At 32.4% G+C, this 16,659-nt stretch overlaps 1 protein-coding gene across 2 annotated transcripts in view; it reads right to left on the bottom strand.

The window, feature by feature from the left end:
• Positions 1-16,659, bottom strand: part of LOC118203496 (peroxisomal acyl-coenzyme A oxidase 3-like) — a 70,848-nt gene that overhangs the window by 30,069 nt on the left and 24,120 nt on the right. For both annotated transcript variants that reach the window (XM_035375781.2, XM_035375782.2), the window contains 4 exons: positions 14,612-14,794; positions 10,778-10,900; positions 10,408-10,528; positions 3,522-3,641 (listed from right to left, as the gene is read on the bottom strand). In XM_035375781.2, coding sequence (XP_035231672.1) covers positions 3,522-3,641; positions 10,408-10,528; positions 10,778-10,900; positions 14,612-14,794 — 547 coding nt within the window. The remainder of the gene's footprint in view (positions 1-3,521; positions 3,642-10,407; positions 10,529-10,777; positions 10,901-14,611; positions 14,795-16,659) is intronic.

Below are 16,659 nucleotides of genomic sequence, written 5' to 3'. Positions count from 1 at the left end.
ATAATTTTTTGTAAAAATTGCATGCAAGCTTTAGATGAATGCTCATTAATAGATAGAGACCTCTCTCCTTCTGACTCGGTATCAGATTCAAAATGATGATTTTCAATTGAATTTTTTAGTCTTTCCCATTTAATTACTAGGTCTTGATATTCATCCTTAAGATTATCAGTTGTTACATCTGCATAGTGCCCTAATAATATGGATATATAGAGAGAGAGTCGAAAGAGTTCTACAATAATAGCTTCGAAACATTTTTGGGATCGAGAAGTGATATGTCTTTGTGCAGCTTTCTATGCCTTTTAAACCTACTTTTCATCGATGTGTTATCCATTATAAAATTAAAGGCAGTAACTTCGAATTGTTTGATAGGGCAATTGAAATTATAGTCAGAGGATTCTTCATCATCCATTTGTTTCACTTTCTGGCATCTTCTAGCAGGTAGTTCATCTTCTATAATTATATCATAACCCAGCTTTTCTAGTTTATTACTGCAATCCATTGCAAACAATTGAAGTTTAAATTAAATCGAAATTTCTAGCAACAGCTTTCAAAGAGATTGTAACCATATTATACTACCATATTATGTGCTAACCATATATACTTAATAATATTATAACCTCTTCGAAACCTCTACGAATAACCATATATATATATATATATATATATAAAACCATAACATATGCTAGGATTGTAATCTAATCCTTTAATCTGCAACTATTTCGTTACTGATTCAGTATATCGAAATATTTTCAAAAATACGTGAGCAGACAAAATTATTCTAAAAGTTGATATTTTATCCATAGCAGATTTTACCATTTGTCATATCTGTGCATTTTGGATATCATTGGAAGATATACATTTGAGTGAAAGTATTAATTTCACGCATGTTTCCTCATGCGCAGGGCTGTCTCGCCGAGTCATCTTTGTTGATTCACTCGTTCGAGTTTTTTGATCGGCCTAAAATCGCTCTGGCCCACTGGCCCTATCCGCCACTAGGTAGTGGTATTTTCTGGATCTAGAATTATACTACAGATTTTGCTGTCCATTATTTGACCGATGATTGGAGCATTGTCATCACAATGAAAAACTTCTGTTATATCCTCTTCCTTTATTACCACTTCTGCACATTTCTTTACAAAATAAATTAATTCGAAAATTTCGCCTTTGGTTTGTGATATCTGAAAACTTTCAAATTCTCGGTTATCATCAGCATCATCCTCACCATGAAATATGGTAGTTGGCCATAATATAGTTAAATGCTCGAGGTCGTGTATTTTTTCCGATTATGAAAGCTTACACTTGGGTGTTCCTGCAGCATTTGCGCATGCTAAAACCATTAGTCTCGCTTTGGAATCTTTGACACCAGTTGGAGCCTTTCCTGTAGAGGTTGCCTAGGTATTTCACAGTACGTATTACCAGAAAAGACCAGTTTTATCAGCATTGTACAATTGTTCTGGAGATAAATTTTCACTACTAGTGAGTTCAATGATTTCATCTGCAAATGGTTCAGCAGCTACAGTATCAGTTGAAGCTTTTTCACCTGAAAATTTCAACTGCCTTATATCATGGTGATTTTTAAATTTGGTTAACCAACTTACCAAATATCTGCACTCAGTTTTTAAGTTTATTCTTCATTAAATATTTTGGCTTGAGCCATTAGCACTGGACCCGTCAATGGCACGCCTTTTTTGCGACGCTGTCTGACCCATTCAATCATCACTTTGTCATGATTGTCACTTTGAGCATAATGAATAATTTTTCTGCTATTCACTGCAAGTGGAGTGTCAGAAGCCATAAAAAATTCAAGAAGTTCCTTTTTCCATTTTCTTATGGCTCATACATAATTGACTTTCCAATTTCATACTTCCTGCTTAATTTTGAGACAGCTATACCTCTAGCCATTTTTTGCAGCAATTCCACATTTTTGTTTAATGGACATTAAAACATGTTTTTGCTTTGTAGATCCTGTTGCAGCTCTAGAAATAGAAACTCTTTTTGACGTAATCGAAAGTTAATACTTCAATTCTATATAATTGCTGTCATAATAAGACTGCAAAAAATAATAAGCTGGATCAAATCAAAAGTTCAGGAACAGCGCAATCTGCTATATTTACTGAAACTCCTTAGAATCAGTAAAATATAATTTTAGCCTAGTTATAGTTTAGCCTAGTCAATAATGCATAGCCTGACTGGCGACGAAGGCCAAGTTGTTCCGGTAAATTTTGTCTTGCTTTTATCAAGCACTGAGACAATTGAGCCTGAAGTGCATTAGTTTAATTATTTATTATACTTACTTCTACTTATGGCAAATGCTTAAGGCTTAGCTCAGGCCTGAATAAATTCCTATATATACTTACGGCTTATCAAGGGCTGGTGCTAAATATTTTACCACCTGATGAAGTCTTTGCAGGTCCTAAATTCTTCTACCTAGTGCATCTCTAAGTTCTAAATTTTTGTTGTCCCTAAATTTTGGGTCCCAGTGCTTTACATAAATTTTAAAAATGTTGCCATCCCTTAATTTTGTTGCTCGGTGCTTCTTTAAATTCCAAAAATTTTGTTTTTCCTGAATTCTGCTGCCCAGTGCATCCATATGAGATCTAGCACCGATTCTGCGTTTATGTGAATAACAAATCAGTTATTTTTAATTCAAGTAGCACTATACATAATCTTTTGGTCCATGAATATCATTATGAAAATGTACTTTTAGCACATAAAAAGAAATTTTTGTTAAATTTTTCCTCGTCAATATTTTATAGTACATTTAACTTAAAGAATCATCGCCAAGCATAATTTCAACAGAAAAGGCTACCATACTCTTTGTTTTTCAATTACTAATATAAAAAAAAAAAAAAAAAAAAAAAAAAAAAAAATTTGTTTAGGCATAGCTGTACGAGTCCTTACACAGGTTGTCATGTGTTGGATAAATATGTGGTTATGAAAGCAAAATATAATAAATAATGATTTGCCAGGTTGGCATCAAGGATATAGAATATTAGCAGGTGTAAGATCAACGATGTTTCTATGTTTCGTTTTGAGATGTATGCAAAACAGACATGCAGCTATGGATTCAAATTATTGCTCACACAAATTTATGCTAAAATGATTGTATCTTTAATAATGAATTATTTTATTTAATGAAGTGAAATTAAGAATCGGGACTTTCTGCCTGTTTTATTAAGGGAGAAAAAATCAAATGCACATTCTAAGGCATACCCCCCCCCCCCGAGAAAAATCCTTTAAGAAAAAAGTTGGTGGCTTTGAGGTCTGGATTTTAGATCATTCCAGATATTGGATGTCAAAATTTTGAAATTTGTACTCTATTAAGCTACCTGTTAGGCAATTGTTCACTGAGATAAGCACAAACATTTATTTAAAAGAAACATCTATTTAAGGGTGAAGCTCCATCATGATGCTGAATGTAATGAAAGTGAAGTAACACATACCTGTAGTTACCACTTATTACAATATACTATTACGATTATAAGATCAAGATTATAAAAATAAGCTTTAAAAAAAATTACCATTTCTTTTCTTTAAAAGTCCAAGCAAATAATTGCTTGTTTGTTGAAGCAAAACATTATTATCTCCTTCATATGTACAGTTGGCATCATTATCATTCCTAAGATGGCCAAAACCACTTGCTAAAATAAAAAAATATTAGTTTTGACAATAAATATCAATTAAAAAAAGAATAACAAAAAATATTTGCTTATTTTACAAATGTCAAACATTAGCACCTAAGCCATTAGCTCATGGGCTCTCCAGTACTTTTCAAGAATGTCTTTAAACCTAGAAAACGCAATGCAATTATTTAAAGGTTAAAAAAATCATAGGTTAATTCGAGTGACACAAAACACACTTTGGGGAATCCACCACTTCACTTCTGCAGAGGTGCCTTTGCAAACAGTCATGTCCAGTCAGACATCTAAACAGAGACACCACTGTCTTTCTTGGAAAACTGGGAATGGATCTCTCTTCCCCCCAGAATCCTCCATCTCTTGTCCATAGCACATTGAATCATATAATGTTTAAGAATTTTCTTAAGAGTCAAGTTAAAAAACAATTTAGTCACATGAAAAGAAAGTGTTCGAGTAATGCATTGTTTCATCAAAGTTCCTTTCTTAGCCAATGTATCAGCCTTTTCACTGCCCATAATTTTATAGTGGACTTGAACCCATTGGAAAGAAATTCTGTGTGCCAGTGCCTTAAACAAAAGCCTAAGATTCTGATGACAGATAATACAATTATATGCGCTTCCCAAAATTCATAAAAGTGGTATTCCTTTCCGCCCTATTATATCAAATTTAGGTACTGCCTCGTATCCATTAGCTAAATATTTAGTTTCTAGATTTTCCACTCTATTAGACAATAACATTTACACCATAAAAAATTCAATAGAGTTTGTAAAAAAGGTTAAAAACATTTCTCCTCGTAATTTACTCATGGTTTCTTTTGATGTAAAATCATTATTCACCAATGTCCCAGTGGAGGGTGCATTAAGATGTCTAGAAACCAGACTTCGCGAATTACATTTCTCTTGCATCGAAATTGATGAGCTAATTTCTCTCACTCAACTCTGTTTGAAACAAACACATTTTGTTTTCCAAAATAAATATTACAAGCAAACTGAGGGATTAGCCATGGGAAGCCCCCTCAGTCCCATCCTGGCTGATATCTACATGCATTATTATGAATCAAAATTGTTTGAAACTTTAAACTTCCCAGCATGGTTCCGCTACGTAGACGATACTTTTACCCTGTTTGAAGGTAATAAAGATGATTTAAATAGAGTTCTTTCAACAATGAATTCTATTGATCCTGCTATTCAGTTCACTTTTGAACTTGAGACTTGCAATTCTCTTCCGTTTCTCTACATTCTGGTCACACGTAACACATCCAACTTCAGTACTACAGTTTACCGTAAACCTTCATCGGTTTGCCTTCCACCACACTTTAAATCATGTCATCCGACTAAACAAAAGTTAGCTTCATTTTATTCCTATGTTTTCCATGCTCTTCAAGTTTGCTCCTCCAAACTAGCCCTTGATGAAGAACTAAATTATTTAAAAGCAATAGCTATTGACAGGGGCTTTTCAACCAACATTATTAATCAAGCAGTTAAAAAATTCTCATCTCAACACACTAAAAGCCACACTCTTATTTTAGGAGATTATAAAAATTCTGTTGTCATTCCCTTCTTTCCATCAATTAGCTATAAAGTTGCACATATTTTGCAGAAATTTAACTTTCGGGTTGTTTACTCTCCCATCAATAAAATTCCAACTTCTATACTCAAGGACCCCATTCCGGATATGAATTCCTGGGGTATTTATAGGATTCCTTGCCAGTGCGGTTTAATTTACATTGGCCAAACTAAGAGAGCCTTAAAATTTCGCGTCAAAGAACATGAGGCATATGTTAGAAAAAAGGAAACACAGAAGTCTTCTGTTGCTCAACATTGTTGGTCCGAAAATCACACTTTCAATTTTTCTGCTGCCAAAATTATTCAAAAAACATCTTCCATTGGAGAACTGGATTTTCTAGAGGCATTTCACATTCATAAAAATCTTTCTGTTCTAGTTAACGATCCTAATTCCAATCCAAATTTGCCTTCGGCTTTTAGAGAAATTATGTTTTAGTTCTGGTTTCGCCAACAGATGGCGCCACTTGCTTATTCTTGTCCAGGCTTTCTTATCTTATCTAAACATTATTTCCTATCTTGTTCATTTGCGGTTTTGCAGCTGAAGATGATGGTTCGGTAAAACCATCGAAACTAGTCCTGTGAAAATTTTGTGAATTAACGCTGATTTTTGTTGTTTGACTTCTGAATCAGATAATACAATGTTCAATAAGTCTCGGGACTAACCAACAGATGGCATAGTAATATCAACCTGACTTCGTTGTTCGAAAGAACTAACCATCAAATGACCCGTGTCTGATTTTCATGGCATTCGTAGCGGAAACAGCGAAGCTACTGTGGTGAACGTGATGCTACTTCTGCATTTGTGGAGAAAAATGAATTTAGAGTGTTGATCAAACATTGCTATTTAATGGGCAAAAATACTGTCCAAGCTCAGCAACGGCTTGAAAAATGTTATCCAGACTCTGCTCCATCGAAAACAATCATTTGTCATTGGTATGCTGATTACAAGCGCGGTCGCATGGATACAAATGATGCGACACACTCAGGTAGGCCAAATGAAGCAGTCACTCCGGAAAATGTGAAACAAGTGTTGAAAATCATGCTGAATGACCGCAAAGTGAAAGTTCTTGAGATTGCCGAGAAGGTAAACATATTAACTGGAAGTGCATGTGCGATTTTACATGAAAAGTTGGGCATGAAAAAGTGTTTTACAAATGGGTGGCACGTGTGCCCACAATGGAACAAAAGCAACTACGAGTCGATGATTCACAGAGCTGTTTGTCACTGTACTCGCAATAAACAGGATTTCTTGCGTTGGTGACAATGTGGTGGTATGTGACAATGGATGAAACGTGGATCCATTATGTCACTCCAGAGCCAAAGCGGCAGTCAGCTGAGTGGCGTGCAGCCGGTGAAAGCCCTCCGAAGCATCCAAAAACGCAACAGTCAGCTGGCAAAGTCATGGCATAAGTGTTTTGGGATGCGCAAGGTATAATTTACATCGACTACCTTGAAAAGGGAAAATCTATCAATAGCGCCTATTACAGTGAGTTACTGGTGCATCTGAAGACCAAAATCGCAAAAAAACGACCGCACATGAAGAAGAAAAATTCATCTTCCATCAAGACAATGCAAGTCAATGCAAACACTGGTTACATTGAACAAGTTGGGCTTTACTCTGCTTCCCCCCCACACACCATACTCCCCAGATCTAGCCCCTAGTGACTACTGGCTGTTTGCTGATCTGAAAAAGATGCTCCAAGGGAAAAGATTTGGCTTAAATGAGGAAATCATCGCTGCCACTGAAGCTTATTTTACAGACAAGGACAAATCATTTTACAAGCATGGTATAGAAAAGTTAGAAAAGCGTTGGAATGATTGCATAGCTCTTGATGGTGATCATGTTGATGAATAAATGTGAATTTTGTGAAATGTATGTTGTTTTCTCAGTTAGTCTTGGGACTTATTGAACGATGTGTTAAATATACAGAATTTCTGTTTAAAACTATTCTTTTCAGCCCTTTCTGAGCACACAACAGTAGGCCATCAAACTTAGTATGTTTACATTTTCAGACCATGAAATAGAAATTAATGGGAAAAAATTCTGAAAGCAACTTATAGGATGAAGAAAATTTCGAAAAGTAGAAAACTTTGTGTAACATTGCTAAATAACATAAGAATGCCAATATCTAAGAATGCTTTATTTTTAAAGCCCTTTTATTTTAATGATGAAAATAAAATTCTTGCACTTTGCACCCACTGACACCTTAAAAATGTATGATGGCCTTATAGCATTAGGATCCAGAAAATGCATGGTTCTTCATTTTGAAAAGATGGGCTAAACAGTTATCTAATAAAGCAAATGTTACAAAACAAGTTCAAACAAAAGCTCTTACTAAATGATCAAATAAAAATGCTAAAAAATGAAGTACCAATAGCCATAGCAGTTTCATTCATGCGAAATATTAGGTATTTGGAGGACTTTATGCAAAGCAATGTTCTATTGTTGTTATAAAATAAAAAGCAGAACCACGGGGATTTTGTAACCTGCGAATGATTAATGGTGATAATGATGGGCTAAACAGTTAGCTAATAAAGCAAATGTTACAAAACAAGTTCAAACAAAAGCTCTTACTAAATGATCAAATAAAAATGCTAAAAAATGAAGTACCAATAGCCATAGCAGTTTCATTCATGCGAAATATTAGATATTTGGAGGACTTTATGCAAAGCAATGCTCTGTTGTTATAAAATAAAAAGCAGAACCACGGGGATTTTGTAACCTGCGAATGATTAATGGTGATAATGATCACATAATGACCATAATTATGTGAAAAATATTTCGATGCCTGCAAACTGTCAAAATGAGATTGCTAAAATCCCACATTCCAAGTGAACAACTATTACTTAGATTTCTTAATTGTTTGATTCTAAAAAATTAATTCATACCAATAACTTTAAAAAAAAAATGTTATTCATAAGGAACAACATAAATTCAATCAATGCTGAAAATAGAAAAATGGTAAGACTGGCAACATAATATTACTTTAGATTAGTAAAATTGTTAATTAATAAATGAATAAAAAATCAATTGCTAAAACTCATTTGCCACTTATTATATGTTTCCTTCACAACAATGGTCTCAATTTGATCTAAATGATATAATTTATTTATCAAAAGTATTTTAAATTATGTGTTCAATATATTTCAACTCAAGTTATGAAGAAAGAAAATGGAAGAACAGAAAGAAAAATTAGAGATCTTTTTTGTTAATTTTTAAAGAGCGCTATTCTATATCATTTTTTGTTATTGAAATTATTAACTGATAGCAACCAACTTTTAAATATCAAAAATAGGAATATCTTCCCGTTGCACAGCATTGCAACTTCAGACTGGCAAATTTGTCTTAAAAGTCATTTTATACTACGTCATTCAGATCATAAAACTCGATATAATTTACGAGGGAAAGGGGAATTTTTTTTAGCTTCAAAGTGAAGTGTATGAGCTACAGCTTCTCATTATGATTTCTCTACACAATCAAACCCTATATCAATGTACTTACACATTCTATGCTGCAATTTATTTATAATCATATTATAGAGTGATTCGTCCTCAGCCTCAAATTATTACAGACTGTCTCAATGACATCATTGTCCATGTTGAAATCATGCCCTGAAAGTGAATTCTTCACAGCAAGAAACAAATTAAAAACCAAAGAGGTAACACTGCTGTAACTAGATGTTCTTTTTATGAAACTGCATATTCACATTCCATACGTAAGAGATTTCATTCCAGATATGAACTCATGGAGTAATACAGTATTCCTTGCTTGTGTAGTTTAATAGAGATTGATCAAACCAAGAGAACCTTAAAATTTCAGACTAAAGAATATGAAGCATATGTTCGGAAAAAAGAAACTCATAAATCCTCTGTAGCCCCAAATTAGTGGTTAAAAAATCCCCTTTTAGTTTCCCCCCCCCACACCAAAAATTATTCAAAAAACATCTTCCATTAGTGAACTAGATATTTAGAGGTGTTTTGCATTCATAAAAGTCTTTCAATTCTAGTTAATGATCCAAATTTCAATCTGATTTTACACTCAGTTTCTATTTTTCATCACTATATGGCATCAGCAGCTTCTTCGTTTTTTTGTTTTAAGGAATTTTCTGAAATTTTCAGGTTTACTGTTTTTATTGTTATCATACGAAAACAAGCTTTTCCTTTATCACTTTCATTTCTGCAGATGAAGATGAAGGTTCTGTATTCAAACTTTCAAAACTAGCATTGTAAATTTGTGAGAATTACCATTGATTCTTGTTTCCTCAATATTTCTACTAACACAAGAAATGTATTTCTTATGTTTAGAAAATTTTGACCATTGTTAAAATGACCTAACAATGAAAGTTATGTCTTCCCACTAGATACATCAGTTGGTTCATGCATCTTTCTATAAAAAAGTACTGGCCCACGTTGATCTATGATGGAAACAATCCAAAAAGAGAATTTATCCCTGTAAGTTGTTAATGCCAATTGTTGAGCTGTTAATGCCAAACACAGTGTTACTGCTATCATGCACAGCACAGTAAAAGTGAATTCAAATGTTATTGTTACTACCATGCTAAAGTAGGAAGAAAAATTTAACAGCTAAATCCTCCATAAATTAATTTTAAAATGCCTGCCCACAATCATCAGAAAGCTATTTAAAATAGTTTTTAAATAAATAAATTAAAAAATGGTAACAGTGGAGATTCATATGTTCAGTCATAAAGTACACATACAGTAAGTAATTCACAATTTTTGAGTGGACAAAACATATTCCTGAACTCTGCTGTTCCATTGACATTGAAAGAATGAAAGTTTAAGAAAAATTCATTTCCAAACCACAGGCTAATCACATAGTTGAAATGTAATCCTATGAAATAATTACATTAAGATATACGAGGCTAATTAAGATGAAAAATAATTTAAGAGTTAAATACAAGTGTAAAAGAAGCAAGACAAAAATAACATAGAAATAAATTACACATTTTATCATTGCCAATTCTTTTGGTTATAAATCAATCTTCACTCTATAATTTTATATTTAATGCATAGGAGTTGTCAAATAACTGTTAAAATGAGGGGGAAAAAACAGGACTTCTCTTCATAACTTAAACAATTATTTGAAAAATTATGATTTTTTTTTTTTTTAATTTGAAAAATACAGAAGGGATTAGCACCATTAAGTAAAAATGAACCTTCAAAATGACAGAAGCATTAATTACCCTGCAAATAGCCATGACCACCACATGCTTCTCGACATTCTTGAATTGCATCTCGAGCTGTCCATGTTATAACAGGCTTGGCAGCTGAACATAAGGCATGGAGTTCAGCAACTTGGTCTGACTGGAAAATAAAAAATTTTGTCGACATGAAAATTTGAAAAACAAATAATACAGCTTCATTATTACAATTGCAGAACTTACATAAAAAAGATTTACACATTAAAATAATTATACAATGCAATAAGACATTTTCAAAAGCAAAAGGAGAGTTCCATTATGAACAAGTTTTCAATAAATTACCTAAAAGTTATAAAACCAATAAAATTTCAAGTCAGAGTTCAGGGATAAAAAAAGTTTTACTACTACTTACCAATTCAGATGTTTTCTCACCAAATATAATTTTCATTTGTATATTGATCAAGTCATTATTATAACATGAAGTGAAATGGTACAATGCATAGGTTGCAGCCAAATAAGGAAGAAGACGATATTGCTAAAAATACATGAAATGTAAATAAGCATATTTGCTGAACTATAAGCTAAAGCAAAATTAGTAATTCTCAAATTTTTTGTAGATTCTACCCTCTGTAGTATGATTAAAAATTAAATGTATCTGGATAAAATTCCCCCCACAGCATTTTCAAATGAGTTTTATAGTCTTCTAGAAGCATGCACAGATGCTTTTTACTACTGTAAAAGCATATATGCATTAAAAGTACCTTAAAGCTGTTTTATTGCCTTAACATTTTTCTTTTACTGAAAATCATTATAATCAGTTAACAAAAACTAACTCATTGGCAAAATTATTTATTTGGATATACTATCATTGGCACTTTAAGTACCATTGTTTTTTCACAATGCGAGAACCATACATCCATACATTCATGCAGACTCTTAGTAATTTAACATAAAATATAATACAGAGCAACAATATTTGGTGGTAACGATTTGAAAAGTGATTCAACACAAAATATTATTACAAGACTAATAGCCCTTCTGGGCTAACACCCGCTTGGTTAAAAATTTAAAATAATCTTAACACTGAAATAGACAAGCTACAATAACACGCCGAACAAATATTAATTTAGAAGTCAAGCAACAAAAATCAGCGTTATATTGTAAATTTTCACAGGACTAGATTTGATGGTTTTACCGAATCATCCTCAGCTGCAAAAGCGCAAATAAACAAGATAAGATATAATGATTAGATAAGATAAGATAAAATAAGAAAGCCTGGACAGGAGATAAGCTACTAGTGCCATCTATTGATGAAACCAGAACTAAAACATAATTTCTTTAAAGGCTGAAAGCAAAGGTGGATTGAAATTAGGGTCGTTAACTAGAACACAAAGATTTTTTTTTAATGTGAAATGCCTCCAGAAAATCCAGTTCACCAATGGAAGATGTTTTTTGAATAATTTTGGCAGCAGAAAAATTGAAAGTGTGATTTTTGGACCAACAAACTTCTGTGTTTCCTTTTTTCTAACATATGCCTCATGCTCCTTAATGTGAAATTTTAAGGCTCTCTTAATTTGGCCAATCTAAATTAAACCACACTGGCAAGGAATCCTGTAAATACCCCAGGAATTCATATCCGGAATGGGGTCATTTAATATGGAATTCGGAATTTTATTGATGGGAGAATAAATGACCCGAAAGTTAAATTTCTGCAAAATACGTGCAACTTTATAGCTAATTGATGGAAAGAAGAAAATGACGACATAATTTTTATAATCTCCTAAAAGAAGAGTGTGCCTTTTGGTGTGTTGAGATGAGAATTTTTTAACTGCTTGATTAATAATTTTGGGTGAAAATCCCCTGTCAATAGCTATTGCTTTTTAATAATTGAGTTCTTCATGAAAGGATAGTTTGGAGGAGCAAACTTGAAGAGCACGCAAAACATAGGAATAAAATGAAGCTAACTTTTGTTTAATCGCATGACATGATTTGTGGTGGAAGGCAAACCAGTGAAAGTTTACGGTAAACCGTAGTACTGAAGTTGGATGTGTTACGTGTGACCAAAATGCCGAGAAACGGAAGAGAATTGCAAGTCTCAAGTTCAAAAGTGAACTGAATAGCAGGATCAATGGAATTCATTGTTGAAATCGTCATCTTCGATGCAAGGGAAATGAAATTCAAGAAGTCTTGTTTCTAGACACCTTAATGCACCCTCCACTAGAACTTGGTGAATAATGATTTTACATCAAAAGAAACCATGTTCCAGAGGAGGGTGCGTTAAGATGTCTAGAAAACAGACTTTGCGAATTTCATTTCTCTTGCATCGAAGTTGAGGAGCTAATTTCTCTCACTCAACTCTGTTTGAAACAAATGCATTTTGTTTTCCAAAATAAATATTACGAGCAAACTGAGGGATTAGCCATGGGAAGCACCCTCAGTCTCTTCCTGGCTGATATCTACATGCATTATTATGAATCAAAATTGTTTCATACTTTAAACTTTCGGTATGGTTCCGCTACATAGAAGATACTTTTACCCTGTTTGAAGGTAATAAAGATCACACTTTCAATTTTTCTGCTGCCAAAATTATTCAAAAAACATCTTGGAGAACATTGGAGAACTGGATTTTCTAGAGGCATTTCACATTCAAAAAAATCTTTCTGTTCTAGTTAACGATCCTAATTCCAACCCATCTTTGCCTTCGGCCTTAAGGATTCTAAAAGTAATTTTCAATGGAATATATGCTTCTGTACAAAAAAGAATAATGTTAAAAAGAAAAATTATAAAATTAAACATTAAATTTACTACACAAGTACACAGAATAGAAAAAAATTAATATGTTACACAAAATAATGCATTAATAATTCAAAAATACTAATTAATGTGTCATTGATGAATTCGATATTCCTTAACGTAGTGACCGTACTTTTTGTTTCCAATGACAAAATGTGTTAAAAAATGTTCCTCCTATAATGAATTGAATTTCCTTTAAACAGCCAAGTTAGAAACAATACACAACAGTGCTAGTTTTCAAATATACCTACAAGAAAAGTAATATAAGGGAAGCAAAGATGTGTTTATGTATTTTATTGATCATTACTGATAATCTACAGTAGCACTTTACTGATCAAAGCAAGCTTGAGCGCTTAAATTCTTTGGCAGTCTTGAATCTCAGACATTACTGCATGCAATTTTGTACTATGGGAATATTTAAAAGACATGTAGCAGAATCATGGCAGCATTTCTCCTTTGGTAACCTGACTACACATGCAATGAACATTCTTTAAGACCGAGTTCTGAGATTAAATGCACAACACATCAAATGGAATTTTAGACACACTCAAAAATTGTCCCTAGGAATACCTATTTCATCAATAGGGCACCAATTAGTGTCTATCATGTTCTGTTATGCAATTAATTAAAATTTTTCTCTTTTGTATACTAATTTTAATATGGGCAATCTCTGTTGTTCTTTTATCTGTGAACATTATTTACCCCATATAGTACTACATATCGCCCAACTGCTAATTTAAGAAACACTATTTTGGCTTAAATGTCTTCTCCATGCTTTACCCAATACACAGCTCTAGTCTTACAGCAGCTAGTGCAGTTCCTGCTCATAGATAAAATTTAGATAGAAACCCAAAAACTATGTCTTACTTTATAACCATCCTAGACAATAAAGGAAATATAACACAAATAAATTAAAAGAAAAACAGAAATTAAATTAAAGAAAAAAAAGCTTGCAATGTTTTTTGCTATGAAAAATTCAAAAGGTCTTAATTACAATGCCAACACGTAGAGCTCAAATTGATCATGGCTGCACAAATTGATCAGCTATGAAAATTTACAAGTCTTCTGCATGTATAACAAATTTATACAAAATTTATAAGCACTCAAATTATGGCAAAGTTTATCTACAATTCTGAACTTGGATTACATAAGGAATTTGACTGGGCATATAATACAAAGGTTCATAACATATAAGCTAAGAATATTTCTAAAACTGAATTTCTTACTCTTTTTTTTTTTTCTTTTTTTTTCTTTTTTTTATCGGGTTCAGAGCATTTGCAAATATGACCTGTTTCAAATATTAATTTTTTCAAGTATCTGTTTACATTACAATAATTCTTTCTAGTATCAAGAGGAAAGATAAGCTAATTTAAACCCCTCCCCCAAAAAAGTGGGTGGATAATTTAAAAGTTAGGATAATAGAAGAGATTAAAAGATTTATATAGATATTTACATGAAGTTGATATTCCAAAATAGGCACTTCATCCTCTCCAGGAGGACCAAATTGCTTTCGTATTGCTGCATATCGAATAGCTATTGTCAAGCACATCTGTAAATTGGCTACAGACATACTTAAGATACCCATTCTGCCTAAGGATAATGATCTCAGAGATGCACCAAATCTTTTATTAGGATCCTATACAAAGAGAAATAAATAAATTAACTGAATCAATACAGGAATGAAATTTATGTTTTAAATACACTTTTACACAAAAAAAAATTAGCATTCTTTTTATAGGAGGTTCATAAAAAATTTATTCTAATTCAAATAAAATAATACCTATTCATGATGAAAAATCAGTACTTCCATATTATTACAGCCCCTTTTTTAAACACCAAACTGACATCAGGATTATAAGCAAGCTTATGTTTACTTTTTGCACATATCTTTAAGGCTGCCATGTTTGCTTTTAATATAACATTAAAAGCATTTTCTCAGCTCAAGGCCTTTCCTCACATGAACTCTACAAGATAAGACCCATGACAATGGCAAACCATGCCTCACGGAATTTTTATTCCGCCACTTAGTAAAGCACAACAGTCTTTCAACATTTTGTGAGCAAGCAACTGCTGTATGATGAAAAACTTAAATTTATGGTTCAGAATAACATGTCCCTAACCCGCTTTTTTCCAGTTCCTCTGTTTAATATGCTCGACAACTATCTGAAAAAATTGTCAGTCTGTCTTGTATATGGTCGATGATTTTTGTCGTAGGTATGGTTGCCTTTAGATTCGGAACCCGAGTGAGAAATTAACCAGGTTTTTGGCATTAACCACCAAATATTTATTATTAAGAACTCTCCTGGCTTTGTTTCTTCATCATATGATAAGACTTTTTTTTTAAGTCCAAAGTTTTTTCTGGGCCAATTATTTGGTTACTTGGTTTTTAGATTAGATGTAAAGAATACACCTATATCATAAAACTGTTCCAGTCAATACCTCTATTTTTGCAAAGGTTAAGTTACTTCTTTCACCACTTAAACACATCGGTTTCTCTGTCCCATAGTACATAAACTGCAGCATTTTTAAACAGTATTCTGAAACCACTGAACCAGTTGTCAAAATGCATGCTTTCATTTCACTTGCAACTTTTCATGTTGTATTCCAAATGCTTTATTTGATATATCGCTTTATATAACAGCCATTTTTGTACATTTGAATGTGGCATAAAATGCCTTTGTGGAAGAATGATATAGCATCTTTTTCTTTTTTTGCTGAATAAAACATATTTAACATTTTGAAAAAAAGAAAAGTACGTTACCACATGGAATACTCAGTGTTCTTTTCATGATGACAGAATCATGATTACTTATGAATTACTAACATTTATATGAAAAAGAAAAATGATAACACAAAGTATACCCAAAGCTCTTCTTTTCACAAGCAAACTATAAATGGTTGTTGTTATGACTGCTAGATGTTTGAAGATGGTTTGCATTGGCAATTTATCGATTATCTTTGCATCTGAGTGAAAAATAGTACACCATTTACAAAATGGGAATTGTAAAAATAAAGATGGCTATTCTAATTCAAAGAAAATACAAAAACACTTATCAATGATAAAAAATCAATAACATTCATGTTTTAATTTTCATTTTTGATGCAAATCCTTTACAGCCATAACTAAGAAATTATTACTTTTGGACAGATCCTTGATTTTTTTTGATGTGCTAAATGCCAATACGTAAGTAAACTTGTAATATTTATTTAAAAAGAGAAAGTTACTTTTATTGAAAAGTGATTTATGAGAAATAAACAGTTTACAAGAATAATTAGATCTTTCTAAATAACTGCAAAGGTTTGATGATTTAAATATTATACTGAAAGTAACTATTATAAAAATATTTTTGCCTATAGGGAGAAATACTAAGGCATTTAACAACGAAAATCAGCAAATGTAAACAACAATTATACAAATTCTTACAGCCAATGATTTACAAAAAAAAAAAAAAAAAAAAAAAAAAAAAAAAAAATTATACTAGGCAAAAAGAAATTATTATA

Source organism: Stegodyphus dumicola, chromosome 3 (assembly GCF_044657685.1).
Source record: "Stegodyphus dumicola isolate Sdum_Otavi_A_Nest chromosome 3, ASM4465768v1".
NCBI lineage: Eukaryota > Metazoa > Arthropoda > Arachnida > Araneae > Eresidae > Stegodyphus > Stegodyphus dumicola.
This window is presented reverse-complemented; position numbering and strand designations above follow the sequence as displayed.